The sequence below is a fragment of the Sparus aurata genome, chromosome 15, assembly GCF_900880675.1.
Source record: "Sparus aurata chromosome 15, fSpaAur1.1, whole genome shotgun sequence".
Classification (NCBI taxonomy): Eukaryota; Metazoa; Chordata; class Actinopteri; order Spariformes; family Sparidae; genus Sparus; species Sparus aurata.
This window is the reverse complement of record NC_044201.1, coordinates 12,136,956-12,155,545: the sequence shown is the minus strand read 5'-3', so window position 1 is coordinate 12,155,545 and position 18,590 is coordinate 12,136,956. Positions and strand designations below refer to the sequence as shown.

Below are 18,590 nucleotides of genomic sequence, written 5' to 3'. Positions count from 1 at the left end.
CAAGACAAAACGAAAAAGCTGATTGAAGACGCTCCTGTTAGTTGACAGGCTGAAAGCCAAGAGACACCACAATCTGTAATTTACGATGTGAGGATTATTTTACAGCCTCAGTCACTGTGTCAGTGTGCTACAGTCGCTCAGGCCCTGTTCAGACCTGGTGTTAAGATCCACTCTGAGTGATCCAATCATGAGGGGAACAGCTCGAAGTACAGGTGCAAATGCCCCAAATGCCACCTGCCAACATTTAGCAGGTGTTTGAACAGACTTTTGTTCAATTGATTTCACCATCGGCACTAGATTTATAAACAAAGCCAACAGTTTATTGTTGGCAAACATGTCAAATTTGAGAAAGGGTTTAATTTGTCTCCATCCCCAGGCTCCCTTAAGAAAGTGCACAATTTTGTACATTTTTGAGTTAGGAGAAACTTTCTAAACTTTGTGAAACACTTTCTATGTCAGTTTCGTATTCATTTGGGCTTTCTTGTTAATTCAGCAAATGAAATATATGAAATCCTGATTTCTTTGTTTAAAAAACATCGCCTCAGTATGTCCCAGTGATGTATGTGTTCATTTGCATGTAGAGTTGACATACATGCCAATGCCAGGTGTGTACTGACAGATTGTGAACAGAGCTGTCCACTTGTGATTGAATCACTCAGGACCAATGTTAATACCAGGTCTGATCTGGGCCACAGTCAAATCACATGGCACGAAATGACAGACTGCATGTGAAGATGTTTTTATCCTAGGAGGCAAAGCGATGCCATTTGTTTGACGTAATTTAGACCAGATGGGGCCTGCTTGTCACAGTCACTCACTGCAGCGGGTCTGATTTTTCCTTACTCTTACTCTCTTGAATGTACTTTTATGACTGATAGATATTTATTCCACAGTATCAACGGGGATGTTGTTCCTGCTTTTAAGCCTACATCGGCCGAGTCGAAGCCTGCCCTTTGCTCCTGGAGGGAGGTCTTTGCCTCACATGTCCCCTAATCTTTAGAACAACACACACTTACCATTCTCCCTCCCTGCTTGTTCAACCTCATACCACAGACCTCTAATCCTGCAGGGCATGAGTGTGTGACCACCGAGGGGACCACAGATCCCCTGTTCGCTCTGTGTGGGTCTGCGAACGGTCGTGTGCTGATGGTCCTTCTGTGCTAGTGTCTTTCAGCCGGCTGATGTGAGAGGCTGCTGGTTTGGGCAGTCGTGGCCCTGCAGCTGGCTGAGCCATGGGGAACGAGAACAGCACAACTGAGGCGTCGGTAAGGGCAAGCTCGCCGCCCTCCGTGCTGCCATACATGCCTTGAACTATTTTGGTGCACGGAGGACTTACAAAACTAACACTTACGCGCTTAATTACTAACTGCTGGCTTCAGTAAAACACATGGGATGTGCACGGAGATCTGGACTTTGTGTACATTCCCATGTTTAATTGAGGCTTGTCTAATAAGCACTTAGATAACATGTCTTGTTCTAGTTCGTGGTTAACAGGGGAAGAACAGAGATGGATACCATTACTGCTGCACACCCTGATACTTCCGAGCTTTTGCTTTAATGCATCTTATAAAATCCATCATTCCTTTAATGGTTGGAGGGCCATAACTTTATGTATGCCTCCAGATTGCATGTAGAATTGCTGTTGCAATGAACCTGTTTCAAGCATTATTTTGCTGTAATTGTGTACTTTGTCACAGCAGTTGCAAAAAAAAAAAAAAAAAGACAGCTATGAAGAAAAACCACCATTTCCATGTGACTGGAGAACTTCAGCAGTGGAATTTGGGATTATCTTAATAGGATTAACATAAACATTTGTCTCTGAGCTATAGACTGAAAACCCTCACTAGCTGTGATTGTGGTGTGGGTTTAACATTCTTACCTTGGCCTTAAAAACAACTGTGACTTGTTCTCAGTGCACACCACCAATGATGCTGTAGTACAGGAGGGTTTTTTTTTTCTCTATAAGATCTCTTGTTGAACTCTTTCATTCCCCATTACAGCCAGAAGAGGGCACTCCAGAAAATGTTGTTCTGTTTCCACCTCAGGAAAATCAAAATGACTACTCACAGGTACAATATTTGTGCATGTGTGTGTGAAAGTGTGTGAGTGTGAGCCTGAGTATCCCAATGCGAACATGAAACTTTAAAAAGAGTCATTTTTGTCATAGGGCTCAGTAGTGTGCATCGAAAATACACAATATTCGCTCCTCCTTGCTGTTGTTATACTGAAACTCAGAACCGGAGAGTGTCATTTAACTGAGGGGCCCAGACTTATGCTGTGTTCCAATAACCATACTACTACTATATTCAGTGTATCAGAAAAAAGATTTATTCATTTTTGTCAAATGCGAATGCAAATACCAGGATGTCCAACTGCATCTGGTTGCAAGCAAACTGGACTGATGTAAGAGCAAAAGAGTCAAAGTTCGGATAACAATATCATGACAAAGCAGGATGTCCCAATCATCCCAACTTTTAGCATAACAATCAAGAAAATCATACTTTAGCTCTGACTTCCAAAGAGTAATGGTAAATATGAACATTCAAACCTTATTATACCTTCTACATTTGTGTCAGCGTGTGTTTTACGCTGTGTTGATCTTGTTAGCTGTGGTTCTTTTTGAGTCCTTTTTGTTATTGTAATCAAACGTGTTCAACATTTGGAAATGCATCCCGAGGCTTGTGATTCCTCGTAAATGCAACGCTTTTTACTACCCACATCTGGTTTTGTAGCTTTGTGATATATTTGGTGTATTCATACCATGTCTGATGGTTTGTCAGGAGAGGACAAAAATCAGAAAGGTCAGAAAAATCCACGTGAGATGAGGCTTATATTGTGGTTGGTGTAATATCCAGAGAGGATCAGTCAAGGTTGACATTTACTACCACAGCACACTTGACAGCTGTTGGTCTAAAGGATCACATGTGATCATGCCAGGAGTGTTTGTTAGTTAAGTGTCAAGGAAAAGGTGCTGTCATGTCCAGTTGTACTGGTGTGGAAGGTCTATTGCTGCCATACCAGGAGAAGAAATATCCATCAGTGTGGCATTATAATGAGAACATTTAAGATATTCTCATATTTATTCGAAATAAAAACGTATCAAGCAATTGTTCAATGTTTTTATCTTGTTATAACATGAAACATTTCAAAAAAAGAAAGAAATTGATCAGTATTGTGTTCTTAAGTAACTTCTTTGTTATAGCAAGATGATTTCATTTTATTGTGAAATACAAACTTATCATGTTATAACAGGAAACTTTTCTTGTTGTACTTTTTTTTTTTATCTTGTTATAACATAAAACATTTCAACTCATAATACATATTGTTATAACACAGAACCTCTCACGCTATAATTGGCACAGCCCTGTGGTTATACTTTATTGGCTGACTGATATTTGCCCCTAACAGATAACAGTATTTGCAGTGGTTCACGTGTTGCCTGACATGCGCTGATATAAAACTTATAATGCAGAAAAAGATCCTTGGGATTGTTTAAAATCATTATATTCCCAGTGAAGTTTGTTGCTTCAGTGCGCTGGTGTCATCGTAGACATAAAAGTTATTTTTAAAACTTTTAAAAACGTTTCATCTTACAAGAAATATAAATAGTACATTGTTGCAACAAGAAAGGTGTGTTGTTATCATGTGATACATTTGTATGACATAGTAATGTGGAAATATCTTGTTTTAACAATAACATCTATATTTAACATTATAAAATGATACTTTTTCTTTTCCTGGCATGTTAGTAAAACACTGCCGTGTCCTGGTGATGTCAGACCTTAGCAACACTGAGAGGTCAAAATTGAGTGAAGTGGGAGCTTCTGTAATGCAGGAGGATGTTGTGTGTCTGAATATAACCAAAGCTTCTTGGAGTGTAACCTGATCCCCACTCAGGGGGGTCACTGCAGGCCCGACCCTTGGCCTGATTCCCAGTGTTCACCTGCAGAGGCACTGTCAGCCTGTGCAACCGGACTGAGGAGGGAGGGCAGGAGTGGATAGGGAAAAAGGGGAGAAAGAAAAAAGAGGGAAGGGAGACTGAGGAGGAGGAGGAGGAGTAGGAGGGAATAGAAAGAGAGCTGAGTGGAAAGAGTGTACATTAGAGGGGGAGGAGTGTCTCAGTCTCAGCACTTCCCTGTGGCCAGCCCAGTCAAGTCAGTCAGTCCCACCAGCAGCAAGCTTTGTGTTTATCAGTGCGTGGTAGTGTAGTGTTTCTAGACTCCACACACACACACACACACACTGCAGGAGTTTGAGGAGGCTCATGGAAATTTAACAGGGGAGCGGCAGCAGCAGGAGAGGACAGGACAGGGCTGTGGAGGAGGAGGAGGAGGAGGAGGAGGAGGAAGTTAGCTGAGTCAGTACAGAGAGGGAGCGTCAGCAGCAGCAGCATGTGTTGCAGCATGTTTGTGTCGTCCTCTGGCCCCTTCAAAACACTGAGCCCTGCAGAGGCCGCCTGTGCAGCGAGCAAGGTAGCAGGGTAGCAGAGGAGCTGCACTGTACTGTAGAGTCACCTTCAGCACAGTGGAGGAGCACAGCGGGCTGCTGGGTAAGTGCAACACAGGGATGGTGGGGTGAAACTTGGAGGGCTAGAAAGAGTGGATGGGTTTGTGTAATGTTTGTGTGAGGGGGGGCTCCTGTTCTTGTTTCCCACAGTCATGTGTGAAGCATTACAGTTGTGTTAGCACACGGGCTCTGCCTCATTGCATTAACAGTGAGGATCACTTTTACTGACTGCTGGACAAGTAGCCAGGCAACCACAGCTTGCTTTTTTCTGTTTTGTTCCTGTGGGTTAATTAATAACAGACAGAGCCTCATGTGCCGAGCTCAATCTACACTGAAGCGTGGGCATTGCTCTTTCCACCAGCATCTTCACAAGAATGTAGGGAACAGCGGCTGTACACTTGGACACGCACGCTGTTTTTTGAGTTGATTTCGGTGGATGGTGTTCAAGGTGAGAGCTCTGGCAGGAAACAGGAAACCCCAAGATCACGTCAACACACAGCTCCGTCATGAGAACAGTGGGTTCATCTCTGCTTGTGTGACCGGTTAAGGTGTGGAAGAATTATTTCACAGCAGTAGTGAGATCACTGGCATTCAGAGTGACATCTCTGATGTGTTTTATGTTCTGTTTTTTTTTTTTTTGGTCTGCAAGAAAAGTCTAAATTAGTAAGTTTAAAAATAACCTAATGTGGCTTTCAGCTCTGCGCACACTGATGCGGGGAGAGAGAAAGAGAGGGCGCACGGTTTGCAGTTTTGACAGTTTTAAAGGCACAGTCGGGATTTGCGTGTGAGTAACACAAGAGATCCTCCATTTGTGCTCGATTATGTCACGCAACGGAGGCTTTTTTGTTGTGGTCACACAGGTGAGGTCAGTGACTCACACACAGCTTTACTTGGTCATCTGTCTCCAGCATCCGCATCCAGTTAAAGGGGCAGTGTGTAAGAAATTTAAAAAACTCAGAAAGGTGATGTTACAAACTTTCCTTATGAAACTGTTTTGTCCTTTAAGGTCAGTTTGTTTATTCACTCATGAAAACAGAGATAACATGTTCCTTTAGTTTGCATATTAAAAACTTAAAGGCAGGCTTCGCAGGATTTGTTGGTTACTTGCTTGTTAACAAACCAGGCGTAATAAACAGTCCTGGAAAGATATAGTTGCTTTGCCGCGCGTCGACCCATAGCATCAGTATTTGTCGACCTAGAAATGACACTCAAAAATCTAAATGCTGAGAAAAAAGGAAAATAGAGTTAGAAGGCAGGGTCTGAAACACTGCCACACACCTCCACTGGGTCATGAGTTAACACTGAGACGGGTTATTTTAGAACGTTTTTAGGTGAAAATCCCACATACTTTACCTTTAAATGAGCAAAATAGATTCAGCCATAAACAGCAATGCAAGAGTTTAATAGAGAAAGCATAAATATAAATATATTTGTCTGCAAAATTGTGTAAAGAATTGATTTGCTCGTCATTTCAGCTTGTCATGATAGTCACCCTTGCTTGTGTGCAGCCATGCTGTCTACTCGTGCTTCATAAATAATGAATGACCAGATTCAATTCTAAATCTCAGCAGTGGAGAGCTCCACTACAGTGGTGTTGTATCCTTCTGTACTCACATCCTAACTCACTGAAAACAGAACCTCTCTGTAAGAAACAGCTCATGTTCACATGTCCCGGTCAGACACTCTGAGTGTTAGAGGTTATACAGCTGCACATGTTTATATGTGTCTGTCCAAGTGCACATTTGTCCACCTGCACCTGCATTCACCTCAGTTTATGTCTGAGCGGTAGAAAAATAAGGGAAACCTTTCCTTCTCTAAACTAAGGGCAGACTATGTGGGAGAAATTCCATCACACAGTTTGAATGTTGTGTGTTGTGAGGGCAGTGTTGCTGCAACGCGATGCCACAGCCAAGTGTTGTGGTGTGTGGCTGTGGTTGGACTCTGTCCATCTGTCAAACAGAAAAGGGAAAACAGCCGAGGCCAAGTGCTCCATGTTGTGTCCGCACATGAGGTTTCAAGCCGGATTAAGTCGCATTTTGAATGCAAATCTCTTCAGGTTGATTCAGAGAGTGACTGGCTTGGATCAAGGGACATCTTAATTATTTACTTGAGATAAAGGAGAGAGTTAAAGATTGGAAATCTGAGTTATCTACTCTAGACAATGATTAAACCACATGTATGATTGTGCTTGTCACAGTCCAGCAGAACTGGTTTACATTTAATGATTAGTCGCTGGGTACAATTCTTTTTGACAGCCTGGGAAAACTAAGAGAGCAGACTTCCTGGTGAAGTAGAAAACAGCAGCCTGCAATGATCATACAGAGATTAGGCTGATGCACTTAGCCTGGCATACATTTGAGGCTAATGCATAAATAACCCTTGAATCTCAGGAATAGAAATAGAGAAGCAGGTTGACAGACAAAAAATTAGGTGCTTGAGTGGAAGACCAAAGCGACCTGTGCATTACTACACAACCTACACTTAATAGTTTAACGCATGGGTGGAGTTATTTGTTCGTGATGTTTGGCTTTGAGCTTTAAACCCCCAGTCGTCCCTGTGTTTGCCCGCAGCGTGCTCACACTTGTTTAAGTAAACACTCATCTATCAGAGACAATAATACTTCACTGTCCCGCAGGCTGAAGCTGAGAGTTCAACCCCGAGAGACGAGAGGACGCTGCTGACTGAGGCCTCCACCAGCCAGCAGAGTCTGCTGTCCCAACCAGTTCTCCCAGACGTCCCAGTTATCACCGGGGTGGAGGAGAGCAGGAGTGCAGCTGGCGAGGAGGAGGACAAGGAGGATGACTTGGAGTTTCCTCACGACCTTCTGCCCAGCCTAGACTTCAGCAGTGAGCTCAACATCTGGGAGTCCTCGCTGGGGTAAGTTGGCTGGTCACACACACATTTACACACCAACACAGTTTTCACAGTTTCACTCCTCGTGTCAAGATGAAGCTTGATGCCTCAGACAGTAGAGAGACACGTTGTGGACTTGGCTTTCGTTGGCTTCTTACAGTTCCGAGGAAGTGTGAATCATGTTGATAACCCCAGTTTGCATTCTTCTTCTACTTCCTGAAAAGGAAATAGAGCACGGAAAGTCGAAACAGTAGTTATTCTAGCTTCTCTTCATTACATAGACAATAACCTGATCACACAAAATGCCAAATATACACTGTGTGCTAGCGTAACCAGTGTTAAAGGCCTCGAACAACCAATTTTTGCCAACCAGCTTCTTATTATGGCATGATCCCACAGTTTTCTCACGCAGTTGGAACAGTTTTGACTATTTCACATGAGAGATGTCTGCATTTGAGTTTTCATCCTCGCTTGATTTAAAGTTGGCAGGGCTCAGCAGAGAGAAGGTGACGTCGCATACTTCTAGACACCAGAGTTCAGCAATAGTTGGATCAAAATGCGACCCAGCTCTGTCAAACCACAACCACACAGTCTGCACGAAGAGAATGAGCATTTTTTCCTCGAGTGCCAAATTCCTGATGAACTAGAATGGCACTTGGTAGAGCGCGTGCCTCCGCCAAGGCCCAACAGTCCCCTTTTTTCTACTAGCTAATAGAGACTAGCCGCCTCAAAATGCCGGATTTGTCGTCTGTTTTGGAGAGCCTGGGAATGAGACTCAACAGTCAATTACCTTGCTCCATAATCAGTGAGTTTAACCCTAAACACAGCAAAATACTAAAGATATGAAAATACAGACAGAGGGCAGGGTCTCTGCAGACACACTCTTCTGGTGGGTAAAGAAAGCCTTTGTTACTTTCTTTCTTTAGCAAAATCCTGCATAGTTCAGTGTTGTCTATTAACAAAGTGAGTCAGTTATAAAGAAACACTGAAACCAACAAGGGATTTTGAGTTGTAGTAGACGGACACATTACCTGATCTACCTCTAGCTCATCTAGTTTTTACACTTGTTCATTCCCGTTGAGGGTAATGGAGGACCCGGAGGCTTTCCCAGCATGCACTTGGTGAGAGGCAAAGAAAGGAGAATGCAGGGTTAACAAATATACAGACAATAACACTTTGACTAGCTTTAGATGTTGTGAGTAGCTCTAGTTTCTTGCTCTTTCTCACTCACTTAAGTATGTTTACAATAAGCAGTCTGTCACACATAATGGCAATAGTACCTAGGCTATTTCCCATGCATCAGCATTCACTAGAAGATGCAGGTTCATCATTAAAAATGGCATATTGTTGAATTACAGTATAATAATGTATTGTATGTTCATTTTGCTTGAGTTGTGGCTGTAAGGTAACAGATCTGAATGAGTTTGTATGAATGAATTCAGTCAAGGTGAAAGTTACTCTGATATGGATTTGTTGCGCGTGTGAATGTCTGTGTGCGTGTGGGGGTGTGGGTTTGTGTCAGCAGAACTCACACTAGCTCAGGTGAGAGGAAACATGAGCAGGTGAACCCCCTGCTGGCGGGCCTGCAGCATCGCACGGAGGTCAGCCGACCACTGGTGGTTCTAGATACAAGGTACCACATGAAGAACTCAGCATGATGGTGGGGGATAGTGGGGGGCGTCTGCTGATGATATAGAGTAAAACCAGGGGAGCATGGAGTGGAACAGAAAGACAACAGGATGGTTAAATGTTTCTAACTTGCCCCTGTGATGTGTGATGATATCTGTGTGGGTGTTGCCTGTCTAAGCAGCCTTGTTTTGAGGTGTGGTCACAGTTTTTTTCATGCTTGGGTGAATTATCTGCAGACTTTTGACTGACTTCATGTGCTGCCTTCCGTGTTGCCTGACGTTCTGGCATAAAATCGCTCTTATTTGCCTGAGAACTCTGACAACCTGCCTCATTGCAGCGGTATCATTTCTATTGCTTGATGCTGACTTGTAAAAAATATGAATTTAAAATTAGGGGAACTAATTGTTAATTACTCAGTTAAAGCGCTACATCTACTTTTTTGTCTTGTATAATGATGCTTTACTTTTGGTCATACACAGCGTTAGAAGGCAACCCCCTCAAGAAGCACCTGGTCTTTTCAGCCTCAGGTAGATAAGGCAGGCCGGAGCTTGTCGCGTATAGAAACTCTGCCGGCTGCAAACAGTTTACTCTGTTTTTCTGCTCAGCCTTTAAAAAGGGAGTGCCGAGTGAATAAGACGCAGGCTTGAGGGGCAGGTCTGTGAGGTGAGTAAGTAACGTGGGCAGAGGTTGTGTACAAAGAAATGACTGAGTCTTTACGGAGCAATCGTGCAAGACTGTATTAACCAATCACAACATGTCTCACGTCATTTATTCACATCTGGACTGGAACAAAGACTTTTGTCATCGTGGCTCCTGCTTGTCTTCGAATAAGGCCAGTGGGAGTTCAGCAGGGCATTTCATAACCAAATAATGACGGAGGATCCATACACTCAGAGGGGATTAAAGATTAAGATGGGTTCACAGCATCTTCATGCACTGCTGCCGGCTGAAGGCTAAACAGTGACTCAGCAGTTACAAGTGACTGGCACAAAGTGAGCCGACTTGTTAAAAGGAATGATTTTAATGCGCGCTGTGTAGTTCAGGGAGCGTTTTGGAAGGCAGAGTCACCGCTTTGATATCTGATTCATGAGGCAGGATTTGTTGTATGAGCGCATTTATGTGATGACATGATTGATTAACTTCCCTTTTCTATTAAGGGAACATCAAAAGGCTTTTATGACGTATTACGTAACGTGGCTCATGTTGCATTTACAGATACAGTTTATAATCATTATCCTTTACATATATGCTATTTTAAAACACTTTTTAGAGCACTTTTCAACAGTACACATCAGCCTTGTGGTAGGCGTACACTGCAGTATACGGATGCTGCTACATAATTCTTAATAGTGTCTGCTAGTAGTATTGTCACATTCATGCTGTTGTAGCTTCAGTCTTTAAATGTAAGCATGAGAGATACAGGACATAATTCAAGTTCCAGTTTGTTTATTTATCATGACACACGTACACAAATGTATCTCACACAGCCGAACACATTTTAATGCAAAAATACCAGTAAGCTAGCACTTTATAATAGCCATCATTAGTAAATGGTAGATTTATAGTTAATTAAACTTTAGTTACAAACAATGAAATGCTTTATGAGCCATTTTAAGCAGTTGTAAAGGCAGCAACTCTATGATGGCCATCCCAATAATCCTTATAAACCATTTACAAAGTATCATACGCATCATCTGCAACTTTACAATAAACCGTTGCTTAATGAATGGTTTATAAAGCATTGAATTGTTTGTTGATAATGAACTTAACTACAAACTAAAGTTTAAGTAACTTTGAAATGTACAATTTAGTAATGATGGGTATTTTAAAGTGTTGCCAAATACAACATAGTCACAAACATCACTCATGCTGGAAAAATCACGGATGAAAAGAGCATAATAATGGAGTGAGATTATCTGCCGATGGGGAGTTTTTGGGCCGACAGCACAGAGCAGTGTGACAGTTATATGAGCATATAGATATAAATAAAGATAATGGCTAACTATTTCCCTGTTCACATAGTAACCAGTGTAGCAGGATAAATACATGCAGTGGAACAAAGAGCAGAAAGAAACAGTGTGGGAAGTCTATTGGCAGTCAGCGCTACGAGCGGTTTAGCAGTTGTGAACGTATGAAAATAAAGACATCAATGTAAATAACACTGTACAACTGTATAATAGTCCCAACTATGATTACAGTGATATGCTGGTTTCAGACAATACTGATATTTCTCAGATAGTCATTGTACTGCAGACATTTCAGTAACTAATTATTATCAAATTATTGGAATGAAACTGGTTTGTATTATTAGGTTTTCACTTAAAAATAAGGAACTTATGTTTGAATGCTTGTTGCTGGGCTGCTGTAAAGCTTGAATAAACCATGTGTTTTGGTGTGTATGAACAGACCTGCATGGTAATTAACAGCATATGCTTATAAACAACTGGTATTGTACCTTGTAAGGGGTTTTTTGAGTAGCCTTCTTGAGCGCAGTTGTGTGTTGTGTGTGCAAATCGTAGAGCATGGGCTTCTGTTCTGCCAATAGCGTCGCTCGCTCGGTGGCATCGTGGAATGACCAGCTGTCTGCCTGCCAGTCCAGATCCCTAACTCTGTCACCCTACCCTCATCTCAGGCCTCATGACAGCGACCCAGTTCTCACAGACGCCCAGCCCTCACCGCGGCCCGCTGCCACACCTTACCCGGATGTCCGACCCCAGACCCCTCCTCTGTCTGTGCTCCTCGACCGAGAACTCCAAGAGGCCTTCCAGGAATGTGAAGAGCAAATGGCCTCACTGGGCATACCTAATTCCACCACGCCTGAGACGTTTAATAATGTAGGAGAGAAAACCAGAGAGGTGATGGTTAATAAGTCCAGTGAGTCATCATCACTGCCTCCAATCGTAGCCCAGCCAGGACATAGCAACGGGGGCCATGGAAACAAGAATACACACGGAAACAGTGAGGCAGCAGACACTCAGAAGGATACAGTTGTGTTTAGTTTTAGGAATTACATACTGGGCACTGGGAATAGTGCTGGGTTAGCAGAGAGTGACATTAAGGCACCACAGAGCCTCGATAAACGTCCAGAGATGAAGCCAGAAAAAGAATCAGAGACAGATAAGCAGAAGGAGACACCCACGTATACACAATTAGAAACAACAACAGATTCATTTAAAGAAGCACAAAAGGTTGCCGCATTCACTGAGCAGAGAGACGATCATGTTGGTTCTGATGCAGCTACTGTGGGAAGTGGCTCTCTAGACTGTAATACAGTGATTAAGGAGGAAGGCACAGAGGCAATAACAGAGACTGTAGACATAAAGCAAGAAAATTATAGTCATGAGTCCAGTGTTAATGTTTGCAAAGCTGAAACTCATGAAACACCGGAGAGCATTCATCTTCATTTAAAGGATAAAGATGCATTATCAGAGACGGAGACGGGAGCAAACAATCACACTGAGGACGACCAGGAGAGGAAAACAGACAAATGGATGAAGCCACCGAGTGACAAAGGGGCTGAGCAGGACAAAAAGGCAAAGAAGAAAGAAAAAAAGAGACAGAGAAAAAAGAAAAAGATGGAGAAGAATGCAGAGACTGAACCGAGAGAGAAGACAGCGGTGCGAGCTGAAAGTGATTCAGAGGCTGCGTCTCTCATAAAAGCAGGAAATCAGACTGATTCAAATGCAAATACTGACAAATCAATGTCACAGGCAGACACGCAGGCTGTGATTTGTAGGGAACAGTCTGATAATGGGTTCGGCTTCCAGCAACAGCTGACTCCTGGGGGAAAGCCCAGCTCCAGCGCCCCGCTATCATCCTTTCAGAGCAGGCAGGATCATCTTACCGACTCGGCCTGTTCACCTGCGTCCGTCCAGGCTCTTCCTCAGAGGCCTCATCAGTCAGAAAACCGCAACCATACAGAGGCCCCATGTGGCATGAATCAATGTTCAGATGAAACCCCGCAGCGGGAGCATCATGCTACCGGACGTGTCATCAACGACCAAAATACACCCGTGACACATGTCCAAACCACAGTTATCAATCAAGATGCTGCCGCTGATAAGAGGTCGGATGCACAAACACAGGAGGCTATAGTTACCTCAGAGGCAGCGATACTCGCACAGGAGAACCGTAGCCCACTCTCCAGGAGCCGAACTTGTGTGGGAGAGAGTGGCGTGGAGAGTGCCCTTGAAGAGGCTTTACTGGTAGTTGCTGCGTTGCCACTGACAACACCCACGTTGCCAGAAGTGATAGAAAGCGAGGGAGAGGGAGAAAGCGTGAGGAGTGATTCATTGGAGAGAGTGGCTACTGTAGCCATCGCAGAAGCAGTAGGAGAGGAAGGTTTGGGAGGAATAGAAAAGTGCCTCAGCTCTGCAGTCGGAGAGAAAGAAGGGCTCCTGGACAGCCTTCCTCAGCTCTCATTAATCTGTTCACAGGCAAAAGGCTCACTTGCTTTCTCAGCCAAAGAGGGACAGGCTGCATCTGAGGAGAGCTGCAGCAGCAAAATGCCACACAACTCGGCCGAGACCGATACGAAGGGACCGGGAGAGAGAACCATTCGCAGTGCAGACACAGAGATCTCACCAGCGGAAGAGGGAGCCAGAGAAAAGGAGCCACTCCGGTTAGAAGCGTATATCAATACTTCTCCCCTTGGGCTACTCACTGGTCCTGATTGTCAGGATCACAGTGCTGCGGGATCGGAGGGGGGAGGAGGAGGAGGAGGAGGAGAGGAGGTGGAAAAGAAAGGAGGGCTGGCTAACGACCACAGTTCATTCAGCCAGCCAGAAGGCTCTGCTAGTGGGGTGTCATCAGCTGAGACTGAGACGTGTCCGCCCACCGATGTTGCCGAGTCACAGTTGAAGCCACAGAGCTGGAGTGAGCTGATAGCTGCCGTCACTGAGAGCATCTGCACTGAAAAGGACCGTCTCTCTCACCCATGCCAGGAGCAGCATGGCGCAGCAATTTCGCCTCTCCCCACTTACCCTGAACAGAGCTCCAGCAGTGCAAACAGAGGGGTAAGGGCTGATCTCAATCCGAATTTGATTTCAGGGGAAGAATCTTCTGGACACACTCGTGAGGAGTCATCCATCACAGAGTCAGCACACTCCAGCCAAGTCTTCCTGTCTTCAGTGTCACCTCAGACTTCTTTACAACAAATCCCAGTCGAGCAACAAGCGAGCAACTATCAACAGGTTCATCCTGAAAGTAGCAAAAAAGAAGCCAGGACAGCCGAGAGTGCGTCTGAACTCAAAGTCCAGACCCAGAGCAGTAGAGGTAGCCCTGCTATGTCTGGATCTGGTGGATGTGACAGCAGTAGACGCAACAACAGAGTTCACTTTGCGGACGAACAAAAGGGGAGCTCCTCCTTGGATCTCAGGAACATGACGGCGATGGACTGCGCCTCTTTGCCGCCGCTGACTGTACATGAGAGTTTGCATCACCCTGTTGTCGAGGCCTGCTACACCTTCCCGGACTTCCTCGGCTTGAAGAAGCCAGAAATCTCCTCAGATGCAGCTCCTGCAAAAGACGAAGCAGCAATATCGAGCCCAGCTGTCTTAACAGATCCTAAGAAAGATGTCCAAGTGATTGAAGGAGATAAAGGGACTAAAGATACCAAGGAAAACATTGAGAAAAGTCAGTCAGGTAACGAAAACTTGGAGACAAACACTGTGGACAACAAGGCCTCCTCAAATCAACTTCCGTGTCCTAATGAGAAGGATCAGACTGATAATAAAGGAGGTTTTGTCCTTTCACAAACAGCAGGAAGTGCCATCTCTGAGGCGGATCATCTATCAGTTGAAGAGGTGGAAACAGAGAAGGGCATTGTAAATCTATGTCTGTCAAAAGAGAAAGAGATAGATAAGTTACCTTTAATAGGGGATGCTACTGTCATTCTTGAAGGAAAAGAAGGTAACCAACTTCTCTCCTCATATTCTTCTGTGCTTCCAGCTAAAGATGTTACCCGCAAGCCTTCAAATGATGAGTCACCTGTTGGGCAGCTCTCAACTGACCTTGACCCCAGTCTGACCTGCACAGCCTCTCTTCAGACAAATCCTAGTGACCCTGATTATCTATCTCCTAGCCAGTTAGATCAAACACCTCCTTGTGGACAAGTTACCGCAGATCCCGTGACAGCCGATGAGGGGTCCACAGCTCACTCCGCCCATTTGACAAAGGAAGGAACAGCCTCCGACCAGTCGATTCCTGTTACCGAGCAGTGTGCTAGTAATCCCACTCTTGTGCTGATGCCTCCTGGCCCAATGTTGAGTCACTTGGAGTTCATTACTGACTGTGATGTCTCTCTTCCTGAGCGGGCAGAAAACCATGGTGCTGATGGTGACATCACCAAAGTCTCCGGAGACGTGGATGCCAACGAAAACAGGGGCGTGTCTTTTGCACAGGACCTGAAACAGGAAGATGTCAGCGCTGAAGCAGATAAGACTTGTCCTAAACTTGAGGATAGAAATTTTGTGATTAATAATGTAAATATTCCACTTTCAAAAGAGGAAAATCTCTCCCTTCCAGCTCAGCCTCCTGATACAAAGGCTGGATCTGATGATGTATTTTCGCTATCTCACACTGATCCAGACTCCACTGCCATTAAACCTGTTATTTGTGAAGGATCCATTAAGGATGACCTCATTAATGTCAGCTGCCCACTCAGCCCTGACCTGCCTACCAACGAGGCTCTTGATGAGATTGAACAAGACAATGTCAAAGAGAAACACAGAATGGGAGATCGGACCTCCGTGTTGTTTGATGAATTGAGAAATGATAATCAAAAGGAAACAGCAGACAGCAGCAAGCAGCAGACAGGAAAGACAACATCACAAGAGAGTCATGGGCCTGATAAAGAGACTGTAGAGGAAATTAAAGACGTGCAGCCACCTCATAAACCTCATAAAGTACACAAATCTGAATCAACAATGAAGGATATAAAGGAGGAAGGAGAAAGTCAGAGAGAGATGTCTTCCTTATCTCCTGACAGACCCACAGGGTCATCGGAGGACATGATGAGTGCTGAGGTAGAGTCTGGTAGTGAACCTCAGACTGTTTATGACGCGAGTTTGTGCCAAGCTCCAACAGCAACACTGGAACCCAGCTCTGACAGGGACCCGGCACCACATTTGAGTGTGGCTCTCAGCCAATCGCAGTCCACACCAGATCCAAACGGTTTTGCTCGGCAACAGGAGCAACAGCAGCAGCGTCTGGAATCCAGACATCCCACTGAGGAAATGTCAGGTGGCTGTCTAGAGGGAGGAGGAAAGGCTGACAGTCAGGTCAGGCGGGTCCAGGCGCTGGTTCCAGTGATAAAAGGGGTAGCAGAGGGAGGAGACGGCTCTGTTGGGAGTTTGTGTCAGTCAGGAAGCAGGGATGACATGACTGGTGATGACAGCAGTGGCAATGAACGAGTGATAGGTCTAGAGAAAGGCGAGGGAGCGCGAGATGCGCCGGGGCATGACAGGGTTTATGTGCCGTCTGACCTTGCCGGTGATTTAAATTTGAGTGGAAGGGCTGCTGAGAGAAATGCCTCTGCTGACGTGGGGATAATAACACGTTGCTCTCATGTAGGTGAGACAAGACAGGGGATGGATGAGAATAAAAGCCCCGGGTTAGAGCCAGTTGGGTCAGCTACAGATGTAACGCCAGGCATCAAGTTTGTGAGTGATCTGGGCGGTAAAGGTCAGCAAAAAAGTGATCTATCAGCTGCCTGTCAAGACAAACCTGAGAACAGTGCTGTCTCTGTTGAGACTGCATCACAAGAACGTGAGACTCCATCAAAGGTCAGCACAGATAATCATGACATTCATACAGACGTTTTTCAAAGAGCAAACCAGGCTGAGGAAATTCATACAAAAGTATACGACACTCTGCCAGATCCTGCTGGGCAACCAGAAACTGTGGAAAAGGATTTCAGTGCTGCCATGACTCTTAAACGCAACAGTAGTGAAACTGAGGAGTGTGAAATTCGGGATACAGTGCGCGAGCCTCTTGAGCCACGAAGCTCCAGCATAACCTCTGCCTCACAAAGCAGCTCAGTAGCACAAAGACCCATAAAAGGCCCTGATGTAGAGGAGATCACAAAGGAAGATAAAGCAGCTATAGACAGAGAGAAAGCCAGCAGCCAGGGGAAGGGACAAAATGAAATAAAAGGGGTAAACAATGAGGCGAGGGAAAAACAAGAGGTTGTAAATCTAACAGGGTCTGCTAAAGACGGTTGCCTGGGATCAATTATAGTTTCAGACCTCTGCGAAAGAGACACTGGGACTACTGTTTGTCATTCTGATGGGAAGATTGGTCCCTCTAAGGCAGCAGAAAATGACACAACAGATAAAATCTACTCCTGACGTTATCACAGTCCCATCTGTTGCTTCGTCAAAGTGCACGGAAGATTTTGCCTCGACTCCCCAGCCAGCAGCACCACATGATCAGGCGTCTAATTCCCAGGATGATATTGCAGTAAAACCCGCTGTTGCTGCTTCCCAGTGTGAGGGAAGATCGCGAGAAAACTCTCCTGTTCAACAAGTGTCAGAGTGTCCTGCAACTGGACCCACAGCCCAAGAGTCAGATACAAACTGGATAAAAGCTCTGAAAGAAGCTGCATCCTCCCATTCTCAGAGTAAACAGGAGAACAGAGTGGAGACCTCCAGGTAAACACAAGAGTGTGTGTTTGAATTTATCATATGCCTTAGAAAATGGACTCTTATAGGACAAGTTCACCCAAAAATGAAAATTCAATCATTATCTATACTGGGTGAAGTTTCGTAGTCCACAAAACGTTTCTGGAACTACACAGCCAAACAGTTTTATGACATTGCCTTAAAAAAACAAAAAGAAAAAACATAATCTAAGTCTCCGGAAGCCCTGAGACCCCAAACTGATTTAAAACGTTTATTTACACCATTGACGTGGGATCAAACTTGTGGACCCACTTTAGACGGGGTGCACACTAACGCTTTTAGCTTAGCAGCTACAGTGAGGAGTGGCTTTAAAAAGTGTAAATTGTCAAAAAAAAAAAAAAACCTGAAAGAAAAACATAACATTGCTCTCTACAGCTTGTCATTAAAAAGGATATTATTGACACCCTTTTTAAAGCCAAACTCTTCACTGTAGCTGCAAGGCTAAAAGCGATAACACGCGCCCTATCTATGGTGATTTCACTGCAAGGGTTTAAACAACGTCTTTTAAAACCAGTTGGGGTCTTGGGTCTTCCGGAGACATGGATTCAAATTTTATTGAATCAAGTCCCTAACCACCTGAGAGAATGCTGTTGCACTGTTTTGCCGCGAAGCTCCACAAATGTTCTGATTACTATGAAATTTCACCCCACTTTCCATCGCCGTGGGGGTAAGTGGACGATGACTGAATTTTTCGCTTTTAGGTGAACTGATGCTTTAAAAACAAGAGTTCAGATGTTGATAAAAACACTTGTGTGTACATGTGTTTCAAAGGTCAGTGGAGGTCATCATGGGCTCCCCCTGCATGCGTGACACAAAGTAGGATGTTAGCGTGCTGTCACATGCCATCTGCTCAAGTACCTCACAGCGAGAAAGAGAAAAGGCACACGTGTAGTCTGTTGTGAGTTAGTGTCACAAGAATCA

General features: G+C 44.5%; 1 protein-coding gene and 1 long non-coding RNA gene across 24 annotated transcripts in view; one reads left to right on the top strand and one right to left on the bottom strand.

Annotated features, from left to right (window-relative positions):
• tacc2 (transforming, acidic coiled-coil containing protein 2) overlaps positions 1 to 18,590 on the top strand; it is a 58,157-nt gene that overhangs the window by 2,819 nt on the left and 36,748 nt on the right. For 18 of the 23 annotated variants that reach the window (XM_030442084.1, XM_030442073.1, XM_030442074.1 and 15 more), the window contains exon 2: positions 7,142 to 7,383. In XM_030442084.1, the coding sequence (XP_030297944.1) occupies positions 7,142 to 7,383 (242 nt within the window). Of the gene's footprint in view, positions 1 to 1,164; positions 1,266 to 2,000; positions 2,070 to 7,141; positions 7,384 to 8,884; positions 8,993 to 11,620; positions 17,640 to 18,590 lie in introns of all 23 variants that reach the window. The other 5 variants (XR_003986949.1, XR_003986950.1, XR_003986951.1 and 2 more) reach the window with 4 other exon arrangements.
• LOC115596721 (uncharacterized) lies at positions 7,382 to 13,179 on the bottom strand. The gene is made up of 3 exons (XR_003986953.1): positions 13,088 to 13,179; positions 8,391 to 9,040; positions 7,382 to 7,575 (listed from the first exon to the last, which is right to left on the bottom strand). It is a non-coding gene; the product is annotated as an uncharacterized LOC115596721 (long non-coding RNA).